Source organism: Sceloporus occidentalis, unplaced genomic scaffold (assembly GCF_023333645.1).
Source record: "Sceloporus occidentalis isolate IW3139 unplaced genomic scaffold, rSceOcc1.0.p SCAF_11, whole genome shotgun sequence".
Classification (NCBI taxonomy): domain Eukaryota; kingdom Metazoa; phylum Chordata; class Lepidosauria; order Squamata; family Phrynosomatidae; genus Sceloporus; species Sceloporus occidentalis.
Window position 1 is genome coordinate 10,958,112 of NW_028316991.1, and position 20,801 is coordinate 10,978,912.

Here is a 20,801-nt window from a genome sequence, read left to right on the forward strand (position 1 = left end):
GCAGTAACCTTCAATAAAGTGCGACAAACTATATATAATCTGTATATACACATAATATATACATACATAAATATACATACATATACATACACACCTGTGATGGTCTGTAGAAAAAACGTTTGGCCCTTTGGAAGGTCCACCTTATATGGAGACTGTGATGCTGGTGGCCAGGGACCTCTCAGGTGTAATACTAGGAGAAGGTGATACCCAGAGGAGGTGGGACTCTTGCCGCTGATTATGGTTTCTCCAACAGAGAGACTAACAAGGGATGGCATTGAATAGTCTAGGTCTGCCTGTCAGGGCAGTGATGAGATGTGTTCTGGAGTGGAGGCGTGTCCCGTATCTCCGACGTAGGCTGCCTGGGGTGATTGTGCTGAGAGGAGAGCGCTGAGTATACATCAAACACATAGCTGGACCCAAACTACTTGTGCGAAGTTCACAAGCCCTGGAGGACAGATCGTTGGTCTCCTGCTGCTCTAGAATGCGGTGGAGAGGCAGGAGACGCTCGGATTGGTGGCTTCTTACCCTCAGCATCGTTCTGCTGGTTCCAGGCATCCTTTGCCGGGGGCAGATTTCTCTCGGGGGGGACACGTTTGAAGACCCCCCTGAAGATCCAGCTCCCCCGGCATCTGCGTTGACTTTCCAAGATGATCTGGAAACTCAGGGATTCCATGAAGACCGGAGGATAAATCCGGACACCAGCAGGAATTCACCATTCCCCTTCCCATGGCAGTTTGATGATGCCCTTCAAGGGGCAACAGCCACTAGGCTAGGGGTATTTATGGACAAAAGCAATGATCCCCACTTACATCCTCTGGCTTCTTACATCCCGCCGGTTACCAGCAAATTACCTCTCACTCCAAAACAGGCTCATTCCAGCCCATCTATACCCTCTGCTCACCCTTCATCTATCCAGGGGGCAAACTCTGCTCCTCTGCTGCCCCTTGCATCCCCAGTTAGTACAGCTTTCTCTTTGCCAATTACCCCAGCACCCTATGCCCCCTCATCCCTTCCCACCCCTCCTGAGTCTTATTCCCCCTCCGAACACCTTTCTTTCTTCATGCCAGTCCCCGCGTTCCCCAGCAAGCTCCCTTACCCTGCCGTGCGCCGGGCTGCTCGCTCACTGACACCCCGAACCTTCTCCTCGTCCTATACCGTGAAAGTGCCAGCAGGGGGCGCTCTCGGGGAAACCATCTTCACCGTTCCCGACCGGCGGTACCGGGCCAAGTGGTTTGAGATCAGTTGGCCCCCAAACCCCCCGGTCAGGATTGAGAGCGGATCCGGGCGACTCTATCTGACCCACAAACTCCAAGGAGGACAGACAGAAGTGCAAGTGAAAGTGCAGAATCTGGAGCAAGGTGAGGACACCCTGTGTTTATTATCTGGCCAGTTTAAGGTAATGGGGTTAATGGGGATAATCATTCATTATTAGCCACGCTGTGGGGGAAACCTGTGGCTACCAAAGCTCATGCTGATGCAGTCTTGTTATATTATTATTATTATTTATTTTTCTATATTATTATTATTGTTATCATTATTTATTGTTCTATATTATTGTTATTATTGTATTTTATTCTTATTGCCTTAATATTACTCAAGTCACCTTCCTTAAATTTCATTGGAAATCACATTTCATTAGTTACATTTCCATATTGTTATCCTTGGACGCCATCAGGGAGGTACAGCCAGCACAGGTACAAAAACCCCAGCCTCTGCAGGGGCGCTAGGTCCCCATCAGTCCCACCCCATCCTTATCTTGACCACAATGGATTGTTTTGGAGGTAACTTACTTCTGGATCTTGGGAGTTGTACTTCTTTAACATTGAGGTTTTTAGGATGGGCTTTTCTTAATATATTGGGCACCTCAAGGGATTCATTTATATATTTATATTATATATAAATATATATAAATATATAAGTGAATATTTATATTATACTATAGTTTAGTTGAGTAAATCAGTAAAAGTGACAGATTGTTGACAAGGGATAGTCAATAGGAAGAGGATTGTCTCAACCATGTGCACGGATAAAAGTGAATAAAACAAGAGTTTAGGAAAAAGTAAATATAAGTGAAATGTAATATGTTTAGCCATTGCTGTACTCCACTGGTAGCAGAAGTGTTCCAGCACTGCCCATCCACATTCAGGACACTTTCATGTGGAACTCCTGTTACAATAACTGGGAAAAGAACTGAATGAAATGTTCTCAGCAGACATGTCTCCATGTATACAAAAACAAAAACTGTCTGCGCTTCTCACCCTAATAAAGTTGGCAACAAATATATAAACATAATATAAATGAGAGGTTTTGGTTATATGAATTGGCCAAAGCATAATTAAGCTCACCCGCCACGTCAAGGCACACTCTCAATAGGGTGAGAACCTACTCTCACCTCCTACATAGTGGGCACACAAAGCAGTTTATACTGCTACCAAAACCTTATTAATGTGTAGGGTGAGAAGCGCAGACAGTATTTTGTTTTTTGTATACATTGTACAGCCAACACACTGTATTTGCAGCATGCCCACGCTGTTTGGTAGGCCTCATATTATACATTTGTATTATTTGAGCCTGAGACTACCTTAGTGCACCGACATTTTTTCTTTTTCATGTCTCTGTGTATGCCTAGAGGTTTTATCATTATTTATCATTAATATCCCACTGGATCAGTAGGATCGACTCTGGCGCTTTGAGGCCAACAGCGGAGGCCCGTATTCAGCCACCTCCTGGGTACGCGTGGGCATTAGGATCGCTGAATGGGAAGATGGCCAGTCTGGGCCTGCTTGCAATTCCATACATTGCCACCAGGGTGACTAGAGTAACAAATAATGTGGGTGCCATTTCCCCCATGACAGGGCATTTAGTGTATCTTATTTACACCTTATCGTGTAGCTAATTTCTGTGACAGGTCTAGCCAGGCCGCCGAGCCCGAGTATGCATCCCACTCACCGGATAAGGAAACATCTTTATGTATCATTTCATCTGCAACACGTCATATAATCCTCTCGTAGTGAAAATCCACTGTGAGCAGCAGGAGGTTGTAATATTCTTATGGAATGAAGAAAAAAATCACCTAATTGTTTCCCATGTAATGTTCTGTCTGTGAGTTTTTTCTGTTTACGCCCCAGTTGCCCCATTCCTGGTGAATAAACCACTACAAATCCAGCATCCTGTTTCCTAATGACAATGTATTGATAGCTCCCCTGCCCCTAGGGAAGGTCCTCTGTGGAACTTCAAGGTTACATCTGATTCCAAATGCTTCAACATGAGAACCGATGTTTTTTGCGCAATTATTTGTATTATTTCATTTTCACATAAATCATTAAGACATAAATTAGATATTTTAATATATATATATATAATTTCATATTTCCCTAAAAAGGGATTATATGTTTATGTTATATGTGATGCGACCCATAAAAGTCCCTGTTGGTGTAATGGTCAGGTGTCCCAATACTTTTGTCCATATAGTGTATACTTAACTGGCTACTACTGTTCCGGTTGATTGCAATGGTGGAAGAGACGTGATTTTGGTAGAGACAAATGGAAGTCTCATTTTCTAACTCCAATGGCAAAAGAACATATTAGTTTAATAATTTGCCAAGAATGTATTTGAGTCAATCCAAAATGGACTTCAGTTATCAGCAAATAAAAATCTGTTGGGCTAGACTTCCCTTTAACTCTCCGTGACACCACAAAACTGAGTAGAGTGTAGAACTGTCCGAACGTGGATAGTTTAAATTGTGTTCTGGACTTCGGGGCGCATTAGGAAGTTTGATGGTGTCTTTTTTGGGAATTGGTGTCTGGTAACACATAATACAATTGAAATCAATATCCCAGAAACAAAGGCACAGTTAACAAAAATAAAAAGGAAACCAAAAACATCCATAATATTCCTTTGCTGAGGACGTGTCTCTCCCTGGAGTCCTGCACTGACCTCCACAAACCTTTAAGTTTCTTTTTAAATATTAGTAAAATCGAAATTTCTTGTAAATTACTGGGTACTAATTAATCAAATGACACCATAATCACTGATATAATCATAATAATAATATAAACTCAGCTCCTTGTACATTCACGTCTGTAAACTAACAAAACACTAGTGCTGAGCTTGGCCTGGTTTCGATTTCGTATTTGTTAATCTCTGGCAGTAGTAGGAGGTATAGCTAGCCGTTAGTGAGGAGCTGACGCTCGTCAGCATGCTGTACAAATTAGCAGTTGCTTTACCGAGATAAAAAGTGCTTGTGGCTAATGAGAGCTTCTGTACACAAAGACACTTGGCTCTTCTTCTCCCCCACAGGTATAATGAGCAAAGGTGTTAAATCTAAGCACAGCGTGTCCTGTGTTGATGCTCAGAGACTATGCAGTCGCTCATTTGAGGATCTGTATCTGATCTGTATGATCATTTTACCAAATTATTTTGTTAAGCCATAAAATCCAGCTTTTTTGCTTGTTCTATGTTTTATGGATTCAGAAACCCATTTTCATGTGCTTCATTCTGGTTTGATGCTTGTTGAGGTGCCCTCATAAATTACTATTTGGTCATTCTAGTAGGACATCTAGTGCAGAATATAGGAAAAGGAGGTTTGATGGTCTTCGTTGCCAGGGTCTAGTATCATTATACTATCAAGACAGAAATGTGAAGCTAGCTACATGTATTTTTTTTCGCATATTTGACTTAAATAATCAGAATATCTCAGGATAGAGATCACAATATAGTTTTGGTGGAAACCAAAAGAAAATACTCAACAGAATGACAGGCACTCGCCAACTGAATTGGGCTATAGACATTGGAACTGTTCAAACTTTATGGGATTAAACAAGAGTTTCAATTTCCTACCACTCTTTGTTCATTCCTTTTCGCATTGCAGGTCTCTAACACTTAGTAAGAAAGTTGATCAAATTGTATCTACAATGGAATGAATGCAAGTTACAACATATGCTCCTCCACCAAGGTTTTAGTGTTAAACAACCCAAATTTTGCACAAATATAAGTCAACGATATGATAAAAAAACCACTTTGCACGTACCTGGAAATAAATTCTTATGGAAGTTAACAGCAGTAGGTGGCGGATGTGTCAGCCTCAAATGGTTTACTTGAGCTCCCTGGGGCAGGGGATATTGCAACGTCTTACATTACACCCCTAAGACAATACACGCTAAGGAGAAAGTTTATTATCTGAACCTGGAGGTGTAGGCTAAGCGGCAATTAAATGAAACCACCATAATGCCTTATGAAAAACTTTTCTGACTCTGCTGTGAGATACTTTAGAGGACTACCCGATCCCCTCATACTCATTTACTTCCATCATGTGGTCTGGGAACGCCTTTTCACCTCTATGAGAAAATGAGGGATGCAACAAAGAACAGCAATTTAGAACCTGGAGTTATATGTCACGTATATATAATGAGCACTAGCAATCAATCACTGTAAATAACTACCAATAAACTGAAGGAATGCCTGTCATTGTTGATGAGCTGTGCCAGATTATATCAGAACTCAATCTGACATCAGTCTCCCTTTTATGGTCTTCATTTCCTGGGCTTGTTTATTTCCCTATATATTTTAATACGCAGCACTGCACAATTTTTGATGATTTATAGGTGGGATACATGTTAATGTATCTTTTGCAATGTGATGAAGACTAAACATCCTGGATAGGTTTTAATACTAGAGTTATTTTAGTCTGTAAATAAATGTTGAATTATTTGTTTGGAGTGGAAATAATACTATGTTCCCTTCTGTTTTCAGATAGTGACTGGTATTTGAGCCACATAACAATTTTTGTTCCGAGAGAAGAAAGCCTAGAATGGACAATGTATCCTTTCCCATACTTGGCTCGGGTCGACCCTGATGCATCAAAAGGCACATTTGTGTATCAGCTATTAGCCCATTACTACAATGATGAAAGCTCTGGTGGGGGGATATCTTATTATGTTGTAGAAGGTAAGGGTGTGCGAATGATCATGGTTTATTTATCTGTGTAATGGAGATATGCAACATAAAAGACATCGATGATGATAGCACACGTCCAGCTATACAGGAACAGAAGGTTAAAGCTGCTGTTCCACCTACTTTGATGCAATAAACACTTTTGTTACTAAACATATATAACATAAAATAATTCCTCTTGTATGCCCAAAATAATCCCAGAAATCCTTCGTTTAGGATTGAAAATGTTGCCTCATTAATAATTTGTGCTGGAAACATTAAATTATCATATTATACATGGCACTGATAGGTTGCTGCCATAGAAAAAAATCTTATACCTTCCGAGGAAAGAAATCAAATGACGGATATACTAAGATTTATTTGGTTATTTAAGTGGAACATCATCTTTAGGAGGGCCCTACATGACGCCGCTTACAACAAGGAACTTTTCATTCATGCAGGGTACCTTCATTTAGAGAGAACCGTCTCTCTCGCCATTGAAAGATTTTTTGTGCTAAATATAACATTTTTTGAGTGTTTTATGTAAATAATTAGTGTAAATAAAAGGTAATAATCACTGCTACTGTTTGACTCCTGTTACATTTTGCTATCTCTGTCTTTTCATTCATTGTTGGTTGCTCGCACCCGGTAGCGTTGTGTTATTTTTTGTGTTTTGGAAGGCACTGACCAGTGGTTTGAAGTTGATAAGGAGACAGGGGTGATCAGTACCACTGGGTTCCCTATGACACGGAACACAGAATATTCACTCACAGTCCAAGCTACCGACCGGCACGGAAAGAAAAGCCCACATGCTTCTATCTCAATTCTGGCTGGAATTCGTCCGCCGCAGTTTACCAATATTTCTTACAATTTGTTTGTGCCAGAAAGCACTGCGACTGGGGAGAGGTGAGTATCATCTACATAAATTACACAAAGTTAATTTGGATTTACTTAAATTGGAAATAGAAGGTAAAATCTTTTTGAAAGTGTAGTTATTCAGATGAATGAGAGGCTTATATAGTTCAGTAGCATCTTTGAAGTGGACCTTTCATTGTGTTTTCTTGGTTTATTCAAGAAACCACACAAACTTACAAAACTAATATTCATATTGCCTTGAGGATCTGGTTACAGTAAAGTAATAATGGCTGGCTGGATGTATTTTTATGTGACTCCCCTAAATGAAAATGTGATGAAGTTTGTAGTTTACAAAGTTCTTCTGGAGTATTTCATAAACCATTCAATATGTCAGGGTACCCAAAACAATCGTTACACCAAGAGTATTCAACGAAGCGTAGCTGCGTGACAGATCCACTACAACCTATTTTGTAATCTACACCCGAATAAACTGAATATGCCTAAACAAGGCCCGGACTGGCCATCTGGCACACCCAGCAAATGCCCAGTCTACTGACCTTCATCGATCCATACATCCAGCGACAGATCGGTAATGCGGTGTCCAGACGCTGGTATGATATGGTGTCCATGTGCTACGTAACGTAACTTTAAGTTCCACAGTTGCCTCGTTATCCCCAGTCTACATTGAATTATCTCCCGGTCAGCCATATTAATGAGGATGGCAAAGATGATTCTTCATTGGAATATAATCCAGAAAAAATGAATAGCTTGAATGAAAACAATCAGTAGCTCACCATCTGTAACAGAACATTGTTCTCTGCTTCTCTGTTTTCATTTATGTATTTTTAGAACTTTTATGATTCATTCTACTTTCTTTTGCAATCATTTTCTCACCCTTCACTTTAGTTAACCCAATTGTTTTGTGGGTTTTTTTTCCAACTGTTTGTATATTTCTTATCTTTAAATAATGCCCATTAAGGATTTCTCAAATTCCCTACTCCCTTCAAACATATCATGCTGTGAACGAGGCACTAAGGCTGCATAGCTCACGGAAGCCTACTTAGATGTTGTTGATGTTATGAGATTATCTAATTTATCAAGCGGCACAGTGATTTGTAATTTTAGACATTTGATCTAGACTTTGTTCATCACCAGGATAGCGGTTGTGGAAGCTGTGTCCTTCCAAAGTAAACCAGTCACCTATACCTTGTTGATGAATCCCAGTGGCCTGTTCTGTATGAACCAGGAGAGCGGGGAGCTGAGTCTGACACATACGGTGGATTATGAGAGGGAACATCACCTGTATCGTTTACTTGTGAAAGCACTGGAGATAGAGACGGGTCTTAGCAGTGTCACAGAGGTACAGTATGATAAAACTAAATATTTTCCGGGGTTGAGCAACTTAGCTTAGCCTTAGCTAATTATTATTATTGTGTACTTTGTCTCCCATTATTGCAGGTAATTATACATATCATGGATGACAATGATTGCTCCCCAGAATTTCTGAGGTCTATCTACAGTCAAGACAACATTTTAGAAGACATCCCTGTGGGCACCTCCTTGTTGCAAGGTTTGTAGTTGTGTCTTTTTTTCCTCTGTCTCCAACAAGCTCAGTAATTTACCCTCCATCCCAATAAATATCTTGATACCACAGTGCTCTTGAGATAAGTTGCACATACCTCCATCCGAGTCCTATACTGTAGTTAGGAAATGAGGGGGTAGAGTTCCTATGCCAAGTGTCTCTTTGCCATCATTACTTTTTTGTAATTTTATAGTTCTATATTCACTCATTTATTCATATTGCCTTCTTTATTAGTTATAGCCCAAGACTGTGACTCTGGCTCCAACTCTGAAATATCTTACTTCACCCAGAGCTCTGAATTTTCCATCACACCTCATGGTATCATCCACTCCAGCCGGCGGCTAAACTATGAACATACCAACCACATTTATGAGTTTGTCGTAATAGCTGTGGACAAGGGAAACCCTCCTAGCACAGGAACTACGTCTGTGCGCTTACGCATGGCCAATGTTAATGACGAAGCTCCGGTTTTCTCCCGCACTGTGTAAGTATATCGCTTCATGAAGCAGACAGAATTTGACTTACATTTACATAAAATAAAATCCCGTTTAGGCCACTGTAATTACCGGCTTGATACATGACTGTTGTTTTCTTGTGTATGCCCCACACCACCTTTCCTATCGCATACATAGAATATATTTTTAATAATTTAAATGGGTAGGATCTTCTGTAATCATTTTTTTGAGTACCAGGGACATACATTTAACACACACCTCTACTTTTTTGGTGTTTTGTAAAGTTACCCTACATGGCATCATCATACATACAAAGGCATCTGTGCATGTTTCTATGTTATAAGCAGGGCACTGCTAGGCATTTGGGAGCTTCTGTAACCATGAGTAAAGAATCAAAAAGTGACATACCTTGTGTTCTTATATGTCTTAGACATGTACATATTGGCATAATTGTATTTTTACTTGTGGTTGCTGTTTCTGTAAGTTCTAATTGCTGTATGAAATACTTGTTATGTCATGTTTGCCCATTGTATACTGTTCGACAATATGGTGGTGCTACATAAATCAATTAATAATAATAATGTTTAAGTTTAACTAGATAGCCACGCAATTGACTGGCTTTTTTGTTTCCTTTGTGTGTCATGTTTAATCGTTGATCCTGTTATTTCCAGTTATAACACCTTTGTAGTTGAAGATGCAGGACCTAATACATTGGTGGCCGTTGTCCATGCCAAAGATCCAGATGGTGATGGAATTTCTTACTTCATTGTTGGTGGAAATGAGGAGGGTAACTTTGAGTTGGACAGCCAGAAAGGTACCCTTATTGCATATACATGATATGTCAGAATGATGGCATATGGCAGTGATACATATGTTCCTGCCATTTAATCAATAATTCTATTCTGTTTCTGAATAGACGTGCTGTGAGTGCTTATACCAACTTTTATAAACTGTTCATGTATCTGTTTCTCTAGACTAAATATAACTTGCTAAGGTTCATATTTCATGGAGCACATTTCTACAATGCTTTCAGGTATCCTGAGACTTCGGAAAGCTCCTCTGCCCCGGTTGATAGGACCTCAGTATATACTGAATGTCTCAGCAGTTGATGACAACTCATCTGGGGGACCTTTGTCTTTAAGAAGTTTCACTGAAGTCATTGTGGGCATAAATGATGTTAATAACAATAAGCCGATCTTCAGGGAGGTGAGGTTGAGTTAGAATAAGTAGCCTCCTTAACTGACCCAATCACCCCATCAAGTTGCAGTTGTTCCTGATGTAAAGACTCAAACCTTTGTCAGTTCTTGGTCTTGTCTTGGGTTCAGGATAGCCATATGTCTCTCCCATGCATATTTAAATCCACCCACGATATTAACCTCTACAACTTCTGCTGTGGGGCTGTTCTACTTATCTACCACCCTCTCTGTAAAGTAAAACTTCCTTACATTACATCCAAGCCTCTGACCACCCTAGCTTTAGATTATGACCTCCTCGTTTAAAATCAATGCAAGGGCTACACAACAATAAAAAAAAAGAGTAGCAAATGATTTTTCTGTACGTTTGTCAAATTCTGTGAATGTGGTTCAGCACTAGGGCTGCCGCCTGTCCATATTTCCACTGGACAGACGAGGAATAAAGAGGTATGTCACCGGTTGTGGATTTACATCTTTATGTCCCGGGAACTTGTATGCTGTGGCCATGTCAGTCCAAATTCCACAAGGGGGCCACTGGGCAGCCTTTGCACAGGTGAAGGTGTCTGTATTCTGCAGTTAGCATGGCCACACGTTGGAGTTGGAGACATCGTTGGATGGAGAGTTGATGTGCCGTGCATGCTTGTGCTGATACATGAAAGTAGATTGAGTTTGAGTATGCGCATCTGGTGGAGATTTTGTTTTGTTGCTGCGTATTTTGTGGTAAGAATATTGTGACTGACACTGTCTAGGGCCCAAACACTTTGAGCAGGTTTTACCTCTTTTTTTTAAAGGAGTACTCTTTAATTTACTGAAAGACCCTGGTCTATATTAGTTAGTTAGTTTGGAGATATCACACTTATGTTCTGTGTTACTGTCAGCAAACAATTCATCTCATTCAATTAAAGTTGGCTCTTTTTTTTTGCTCGTTTTGGTCGAGGCTCTACTAGTTTGCTTTTGTGAATTCATATCCAGTGTCACATGGTATGGTCCCTGTTCCCCAAATGTTCTCTTGAATATTCAAAAGCTCTACATTGTTAGTTATCACCAGATTCAAAATGGCGCCCAATAATTGTGACATGGGGCAGTCACTGAACAGTTTCAAACCTTTGCTCCCCTTTGCTGAGCTACTTGTTTCAGTATTACAGTCAATGTCTGGGTAATCTTCAATATGTGATTAAAGCTGATGTTCCCCTCAATACTAATATTTGGGGGTTTGTAGCATACAGTATATGTTAATTATTGTACTTTACCTCTTCGCATCTGTGCAAACTTCTACCCATAAGACTTTGACATTATGACTAGTTTCAGCACATATTTCTTTAATACCAGGCCTTTACTCGGGTCTAACATAAAGACATACCCCAAACCCTTTTCTATTTACTCTGTCCTTCCTAAAAGTGTATAACCCTCCCTTTTCATACACAATACATGGTATGCATCATATATTTGTCCTTAACTTTCCAGTGTTTGCAGTATAGTGAAAGCACATCTGTTTTGGAGAACCAGCCGCCAGGTGCCTTTGTCCTCCAAGTAGAAGCTGTTGATGCAGACATAGGCCTTAATGGGGCGGTGAAGTATGGTATCATGCACAGAGAAGGCTCTAGTCCCTGCTTTGCCATTGATACAGATACAGGTAAAGATGGATAAACAGACCAAGGACCACCATGTTAATGTTTTTGGTGGGTGAGGATGGGATTGGAGTGGTAAACCAAATAAATCAATTCAGAAAAGAGAATAGTAACTTCTAAAACTAAGGTTTTATTCATCCCTGCTAAATGGTCTTTTTGGGAGATAATTGAGTAGAAGCCATTAGTAGTAAAGGGGGTCTTCCTCTATGAAGTGCTAAATCAGATCCTTCCTTACTTAAACACGGTGAATTACTATCACTATTCAAGGCTGGGAAGGGCAAAACACATCAAAACATATTGCAGATACAACATATAGTCACCAAAATGGGTCTGCACAGCATGGGGCATAAAAGGTGCAAACAAATGATCCAGGCATGTGTAAAGACTGCATACAATCCTTTGTTAATATAGACACTTTGAATAAGTGTTGAATATTCAAGTAAAACATACTTGCCAGTCCTCTCGATTCAGGGCAACAAGCCCCTGATGAAGCTCTGAAACGTGTGTGCTATGACACTTTGTAAGAAAGAATAAATCACTCAGCCCGATCCAGTTCATAGTAATAGTAATTTAGTATTTTCACGTTTTCTCCCAATTAAATGAGGCAATGAAGCAATTTTGGTAGTTTTTTATAAAATCAAATAAAGTTAAGTTTTAGACATTACTATCCGCTGTCTAAGTATATAAGTCTAAGTATATAAGTCATTAAATATAATTACATTTTCAATGGGTATTTTGTTTGTTTCTTTACCAAATACCTTGTTGTACTGTGACATGTTTACAAATGTAGGGAAAACGTCCTGATTGCAAACCCTCCTCAGATACATCGGTTTTGGTACATTGAGAGGCCTGTCAACTAAGATATAGATTTATTGATATAATTTGATATACATACAGACACCATCTCTTCTTAAACCCAAACACAAACTTTCTACAATTATTCATCACATATTATTTCTGCCAACAAAGGAAACCCCTTTTGCACACTGTACATCCTCCTTTGTTTAACCTGACACCACCTTCAAGGACGTAACTAGAAACCCTATGTGCGACAATTTCTCTGGGGCCCCCCGACTTCACCAAGCAATGTCCCACCTTTGTCCCCAAACAGCTTATTTGTACCATCTTTGTCCCCAAACAACTTGTCAGTGCCCCCAAACAGCTTGTGTGTGACATCTTTCCCACCAAACAGTTTGCCAGTGCCCCCAAACAGCTTGTCTGTGCCGTCTTTGTCCTGAAACAACTTGCCTATGCAGGAGTGGCATATCTCTCTTCCTCCATGCGGGAAGCGGATATGATTCCACTTCCTGTACGCTGTATCAGTCAGACAGGGAAAGAGTTCGAGAGATCATCCAATCAGACGATCTCTACACTCTCCGTGCTGCTAGCTAATGGTAGTACGCACACCTAATGGCTTTAAAAGGTGGGGCAAGTGGTCTGAGAGGCCACCCACGCCCCTAGATCTTTCTTTTTGTCTATTCTTTTTTTTGTTTGGACTAAATGATATTTCATCTTCTAGGTGTTATAACCACGCTGCAGAGCTTTGACAGAGAAAAGCAGAGAGAATATACAATTTCTGTGACAGCCATTGATCAGGCACAAGAACCACTTATTGGGATCTGCCAAATAACCATTCTAATTTCTGATGTCAATGACAATGATCCCAAATTTGGGAACAGTCAATATCAATGTGAGTGTTTTTATTTAAAAAAAAAGGTTTTAAAATAAACTAAGGGTCTATTGTGTGTAAGGGCCCCCATATACTCCTACATTCTACAGGGGGCCCTATAACAGTATTGTGACAGTACAGCCTGACTCCAGTGTCTATAAAGGGAAGGGAGTTTACTACAGTATGGGTACAGACACAATGCCGTCCATGTTGTGTGAAAAAAATGCTGTAAAGTAAGAATGCTGTCAAAAATAGACATGTTAATCATTTATTTTTATCATTTAACAAAATGCAAAGCGAGCGAACAGAAGAAGAATCTAAATCAAATAAATATTTGGTGGGACCACCCTTTGCCTTCAAAACAGCATCAATTCTTCTAGGTACACTTAAAAAGTTTTTTAAGAAACTCGGCAGGTAGATTGTTTCAAATATCTGTCACGCGCGCCGCCGCACCACGTACCTCGGGTGCTCGCGGCGGCTCACTCCTCCATGCCGATGACACCGTGCGGTCACGTCGGGGTCGCAGCTCCGCCCCCGCCGCGACCCGACGTCGGATAGACGCGCCCGTCACCGCCGCCGGCGCGGTAAGGTCGGCAGGGGAGTCCTGCCTCCACAACCTCGCTCGGGGAAGTGCCGGCACGCCGAGGACGTGCAGGCACATCACCTCCTTTGCCCGCCGGGACCGCGGATCGGATGCCTGCCGCGGCCGCTATGACGTCACGCGGCGCACGCCACGCACGCCACGCACGCCACGCCGCGGCCTAACTGTGAGTGCCTTCTCTATTTAAACGCCATTTGTTTTCATTTACGTTACCCGTTACCTGTTTTGCTTTTTGGGTGTGCTGTTCCTTGAGATATCTCTATTGCATTGTGTACCGACCTTTGCCTGTTTTTTGACTACGACTCTGCGCTGCCTGCCTCTGACCCGGACCTGTTTATACCGTTTATGCTTCTGATCTGCCTGCCTCGACCTCGGATACGTCTTTGACCTCGCTGTTTTTCCGTTGCCCTTTAACCGGACTGTGTACTGGACTGTGCTACGTCCACATATCTGCATAGTTGGATCCTCCTTCGCTACCTGACCCCGTGACAATATCTCAGAGAACCAACCACAGTTCTTATATGGATTTATGCGCTTCAGTAGCTTCTCTCTTCACGTAATCCCAGACAGACTTGATTTTGAGATTAGGGCTCTGTGGGGGCCATACCATCACTACCAGGACTCCTTGTTCTTCTTTACGCTGAAGATAGTTCTTAATGACTTTGGCTGTATTTTGGGGTCATTGTTATGTTTGCAGAATACATTTGGGGCCCATCAGATGCCTCCCTGGTGGTATTGCATGATGGATAAATACCTGCCTGTACTTCTCAGCACCGAGGAGACCATTTATTCGGACCAAATCCCCCACTCAAAAAAACGCCTTCTGCTACAGCCACATATTTAAAATTTTACTCATTATTCCAAAGCATCGGCTGCCATTCCTCTGCACCCGAGTTTCTGTGTTTTTGTGAATAGTTGAGTCACTTGGGCTTGTTTCCATGTTGGAGGTATGGCTTTTTCGTCCAGATTCTCGAGATATGAGATGGGTGTACCAGGGTCCCACTGTTTTTTGCCAATGCTGGGCTGATGGCACTGCTGGACATCTTCCATGTGCAAAGGGAAGTAAATACAATGTGTCTTTCATCTGCTGCAAGTTTCCTTGGTCGACAGTCCTCAACATTGCCCGTTTCTTTGTACATTTTCAAAAGAGCTTGGATCAGAACATCTGGAAGCCCCTGTCTTCCTTGAAATTTCTGTCTGGGAGAGACCTTGCTGATGCAGTATAACTACATTGTGTCTTGTCGCTGTGCTGACTCTTGTCATGTTGAATGACTTTTGACATTAAACTTTTGTTAGTGTGTTTAGCTGCTCCTCACCTAGTTTTATTCCTCCTACACAACTGTTTCTGCTTCCGTTAGTGTTTCAACCTACATATTAAGTTGATGATCATTAGCACCTTTTTGGTACAATTGCTTAAGCAAACACCTAACTAAATACCTACAAAATCCCTGTTTTTGTGCAAGTGCACCTACGAGAACTGATGGTATTTTGAAGGCAAAGGGTGGTCGCACCAAATATTAATTTCGATTTAGATTTTATTCTGTTCAGTCACTTTTGCATTTTGCTAAATGATAAAAAATAAATTAACATGTCTGTTTGTGAAAGCATTCTACTTTACACTTTTACTTTACATCTATCTATCTATCTATCTATCTATCTATCTATCTATCTATCTATCTAATTAACTACCTATATATATATATATATATATATATATAAATATGAACATTTTATATCTTTAGGCTGAATGGAATACTCTTCAAGAATATCATCACCTTTGCCCTTTTTTATTTAAATCTTTTATTGTTATATTCTGAATGTCTCCATCACTTCTCAGATTTTTTGAGAGACGACACAGCCGTGGGAACGAGTTTTCTCCGAGCTGCTGCTCTGGATGATGACCAAGGAGTCAATGCTGCCATTACATACACTATATCACAAGAGAAGCCAGAGTATTTCCACATACACCCCAGCACTGGATGGGTGTATGTGAGCTATCCAATCTCTCAGGTACGTCATACTGATGGTATATGGAGATGTACCAAAGTGCTTCAGAAGTCCCCAAAGCTAGAAAACTATACAGTGTAGTTAAGCCTCTTTTGGAAGTTTAAATAAAAATCTACTTTTGCTTGTAGCATTCTGCTGACCATTAAAATAATTGCTTTATCTTATTGTTATGTGTGCTTGTATCTCAATCCCTTAATCCATTTTTTCCAGACCTCATCTATCATTCGGCAGATAATTGCCACAGATGGTGGTAATCGCAGCAGTAGTGTGGAACTTACAGTGACCATCACTAATGTACTCAACCAGCCACCGCAGTGGGAACAAGCGGGGTACTGGGTGTCTGTTCCTGAGAACATTACACGGGATTCAGAGGTTGTGGTGTGTACATAGCCCAATGGTTTGTCCTTGTATTAAAAATGATGATAAAATGTAAAATATGCAGCATCAGAAGTGGTTGTTGGTAGATCTGAATGGGAACGTGACAGTCGCAAATGTGGATGGTTGTGTCTATTACCAAGAGGGATCCTGGGATAGGTGATAGTCTGCAGATCTGAAACTCATTCTGGCACAGAGCACATTTTGTGAAAAGGGAGATAGTCTGCCGGTCCGTGACTGGTCCTGGTAATTAATAGGGAATTCATCTAACTTTAGCTTGGGCCTATTCATTTGTCCTATTTACTGTTGTAATGTGTAGTTACCTGGGAGATGGTAACCTAGTTGACTGCCTCTATATATTGTGGAATGGAATCACACTTTACTAAATTATATCAACTGTTTTCTAGACCATTAAAGCTATTTCCCAACTCAGCGATTCAAGAGTTACATATAAGATTGAAGAAGGTCTTCTGTCCGAGACAAACTGTCCCGTTCGATTCTACCTTAAACCTAACCGAGAAGATGGCTCAGTGTCTATGCTGGTATCTGAACCCCTGGATTATGAAGGAACAAGATCCTTTGCATTGAAAATCAGAGCTCAGAATGTTGCCACCGTCCCACTGGCTTCATTTACAACTGTGTACGTCAATGTAACTGGTACGGAATCCTGTAACTGTGTGTGATTCAATAGACCCTTATGTGATGGCCTGGAGAAAATAATTCCAATATGCAGTTTGGCTTCTAATGAAGGCAGCAGACTTACGGTATCTTTGTTCCCCTCTCTGATGCCACCGATGTCGGTAATAGTGTTTCTCATGTAATTATTATAATGAATAGGGGATTCTTACTATAGAAAACCAAATATCAAAAGTATTTGCAAGGAGAAATATGCAGTTAGGTGTACTTGACATTTTTTTAGAAGTCGGCACTGAATGCATTTCATAACTGATCTTCTACTGGGACGTAACATGTATGATTACAAAATGGCATGCATAACATGTTATCTTGATACCAGATTCAAACCTTGTTTAGCTGAAAGAAAGGAATCGGGGAAGCACGCGATTACTCCAATTTCTCCAACACTGAATTTATTACAAATAATGAGAACTCTGTGTTGCAGATGTTAACGACAATGTTCCATTCTTCACATCTTCTGCATATGAGGTGACATTGCCTGAAGGAGCAGGAATTGGGACATCCATAGCCCAAGTTCTGGCAACAGACCTAGATTCTGGTCTTCATGGAAAGGTGTGGTTTTTTTTCTAATTATGTTGAGATTTTTATTGAAAACGTTTAAGGCGACTGGAAAATGTTTTGGATGTAAGTTGTGTGGGCCTAAAATTAAAGCCTTCATGGAACATACAGATATGGGTTGTAAATAAATATGATGCAATGAAAAAAAGTTTATCCAACGAAACACACTGTATGTTGTGGATGTTTGCTAATTGGTGAACATGAAAGACAAGGAAAGAGGCAAAAAAACCCCTAAATATTTAATCAAAACTGCTGATCATGCTAAAAAAATCTTGAAAACTAGACTTTTATTTAATAAGAACAAAAACCCAAGGCTGATTAATATAAATAAACTGGGTGCTAATATGGCATTATGTACATGGATCTGTCTATGCTATCATATTTAAATACTGAAAATGAATTTCATCCTGCACAGGTACATTACACCATCCTGAAAGACGTCAGTGAAGATTATCTTTGCTTTACGATTGACCCTGAGACGGGGGTCGTATATACTGGGGCGTATTTTGACAGGGAGAGGCAGGCGTCCTACCTTATAGAAGTGCAGTCTCAGGACTCCACAGAATCAGCCCAGCCTGGAATGGAAGGGCACCCTAATACAGGTGAGTGCGTTGGGGTAACTATCAGGTAGAGGTAATAAAAGCACAAGCAATAGGTCACAAAGTCACATAAGAAGTCTGTGTAAAGCCCACAACAAGCCCCTCACCACCATATTTTGGTTTAAAATATTGGGAGGTTTGGTAAATATTATGAAATTGAATGGTTATAAAATATATACACTACCACTCAAAAGTTTGGGGGCACTTAGCTGTTTTCCTGGAAATCAATGACATTTCTAGCTGTGCTTACATAATTGTAAAAGGGTTTTCTAATGACCAATAAACTTGGATTAGCGAACACAACGTGTAACACAAGAGTGATGGGAGTGATAAAGGGCCGCTGTACGCCTATGAAGATATTCCATAAAAAATCAGCTGTTTCCAGCTACACTGTATTTCTCATCCATTTTGTGTTATTTTAATAGACAAAATTAGCTTTCCTATCAAAAAAGGTTATTTCTAAGTGACCCCAAACTTTTGAAGGATAGTGCGTGCGTGTGTATACTAAATATTTTATAAATGATATAAAATGTATAATGATATATATAATTATATATATATATATTTATATGCCTAAGCGTACAATTGTTCCATTTTCTCCCTGTCTGTTTTTAGTGTAGAGGGGAAGCTGGTTGAGTTTTTCAAATGTGTGTTGTTGCTTTTATTGCTGTTATCTTTAATTCCACCTGAATCACGTGTAGTTTCCACAAAGAGCTATTGCTATAACAATATGACTGTGAGATTCAAATGACCCGCCTTCTCCATAGATATGACCCACGTACGAATATTTATCAGCGATGTCAATGACAATGCCCCAAGGTTTTCAGAGGAAAGATATGAGACCAGTGTGGAAGAAGATAACGATGCGGGTTACATTGTCATGACTGTCAATGCTCTCGATGAAGATAAAGGTATATCATGATTCTTACAGGTTTTTTTAAGTGACGTATCTGCATACCTGGGAACTTAATTTAATCTGGACTTTCCATGTGATGCTTTGCTTTCCTGGTATCCCAGGTAAGCATTTTCATTCTTCAGGCAGGGGAGCAGCATATTGTCATACCCGCTCCTTCTTGGATTCTTCCCACTACAACCACCCCCCTCACTGTGTCCCCTCTAATGTATGAGCATAGAAAGAATATTTAGAGTTGGGTCTTACTAATATTAGGTGTATCTTTTCTACTTACCTGTTAACTTGTCTTAAGACTTACTTGCTTTCATATAACATATCATGATAACTATTTAATGGCCCTATTGCATCTGATGTTTTTCAAAGAGGTCACCAAGTTGTCCGGAATTATTCCTTATAGACACATTTCTGATAACACCCAATATTCCTATTGTTTACAGTCCAACAACACTTTACATTTCATGTATTTATAAAGCTCCAGTATCCCATACAGCCACTACAATAGAGGGACAATGAACATTAACAATAACATAAAACCTGACAATATACAATTTGACAATAAGATGAATGCATGTTAAGAAAGAATAATGCCCAGATTTTGCAAGTTTACAATCTATTAGACTTCAATGGCTTTTCCAAGCAGGATGAAAGAAATAATATCAAACACCCCCCCCCCCAAAAAAAAATTCTGAAATTTGGGTCATATCTGTTTAGTGAAATGCCGCTTTAATGTGTTGCGCAACATGTGCTTTTTCATAACAATAAGTGTCCTCTTATACAGGAGACAACGCCAAGATACGGTACCAGATTACAAATGGAAATGAAAAAGGGATATTTGATGTGGAACCAGAAGTTGGAACAATCTTTATCACCCAATGTCTAAACTATGAACAGGACAGACAATTTGAACTTAGGCTGGTGGCCTCAGATGGGAAGTGGGAGAACCATACTCTTGTAACTGTAAATGTTATTAACTTGAACGACGAAGCACCAGTCTTTACCCAGAGTGAATATCAGGGCAGTATCCTTGAAGAGCTGACAGATCTTCCTGTGCTTGTGCTGCAGGTATTTGTTCTAGACAATTTATTATGATGACTGCAATCATAGATTTGCTGTGGTGAACCAATACCAGTGCCAGGTTATTCATTAGGTTCTCTAAGCACATCCATATAGCCTACTTGGCACACTAGACAAATGCTGCTGGCTATTTGCTCACCGTATCTGCGGCTACATCAGTATAAAAATAGGGGTTTTGCTTCTGTACTTTATGTTGTAAATAAAAAGTGGTCTTACATATGGTAGGTTCGCCAGTAGGTTCGCCATCAGGAGTTAAATGTCCATAAGAGCGCTTGCACTCCATTGGTTGATGGTAGGCGAGCCCTCTGCTGTCGACCAATAGAGTCGCTGGTACAGACTTTTAAAAGTTCCGCCGTCAGATGTTAAAAGTCCTTAATTCCTGACGGCCAACCTACGGATTTCCGCTCCCGTTATCTACGCAGCATCGCAGGGGTTATCAGGGGCGGAAATCCGTAGGTTCACCGTCAGGAGTTAAATGTCCATAAGAGTGACTCTATTGGTCGCCAGCAGGGGCCTTCTCTACCATCAACCAATTGATGGTAGAGGAGGCCCCTGCCCTTTAACTCCTGATGGCGAACCTATGGATTTCCACTCCCGTTAACCCCTGCGATGCTGCGTAGATAAAGTAGGCTAGATGGGGAAGGGACCAGGGAGATTAGAAGAC

At 40.5% G+C, this 20,801-nt stretch overlaps 1 protein-coding gene across 1 annotated transcript in view; it reads left to right on the forward strand.

The window, feature by feature from the left end:
- The first annotated feature begins 481 nt into the window (after positions 1 to 481).
- Positions 482 to 20,801, forward strand: part of LOC149305558 (neural-cadherin-like) — a 35,645-nt gene continuing 15,325 nt past the window's right edge. The window contains exons 1-17 of the mRNA XM_089477573.1: positions 482 to 1,358; positions 5,753 to 5,947; positions 6,613 to 6,838; positions 7,943 to 8,147; positions 8,246 to 8,357; positions 8,604 to 8,853; positions 9,496 to 9,638; positions 9,858 to 10,030; positions 11,482 to 11,650; positions 13,165 to 13,335; positions 15,753 to 15,925; positions 16,133 to 16,300; positions 16,705 to 16,954; positions 17,418 to 17,545; positions 17,967 to 18,153; positions 18,918 to 19,061; positions 19,842 to 20,125. Of these exons, the coding sequence (XP_089333699.1) occupies positions 482 to 1,358; positions 5,753 to 5,947; positions 6,613 to 6,838; positions 7,943 to 8,147; positions 8,246 to 8,357; positions 8,604 to 8,853; positions 9,496 to 9,638; positions 9,858 to 10,030; positions 11,482 to 11,650; positions 13,165 to 13,335; positions 15,753 to 15,925; positions 16,133 to 16,300; positions 16,705 to 16,954; positions 17,418 to 17,545; positions 17,967 to 18,153; positions 18,918 to 19,061; positions 19,842 to 20,125 (3,855 nt within the window). The remainder of the gene's footprint in view (positions 1,359 to 5,752; positions 5,948 to 6,612; positions 6,839 to 7,942; positions 8,148 to 8,245; positions 8,358 to 8,603; positions 8,854 to 9,495; positions 9,639 to 9,857; positions 10,031 to 11,481; positions 11,651 to 13,164; positions 13,336 to 15,752; positions 15,926 to 16,132; positions 16,301 to 16,704; positions 16,955 to 17,417; positions 17,546 to 17,966; positions 18,154 to 18,917; positions 19,062 to 19,841; positions 20,126 to 20,801) is intronic.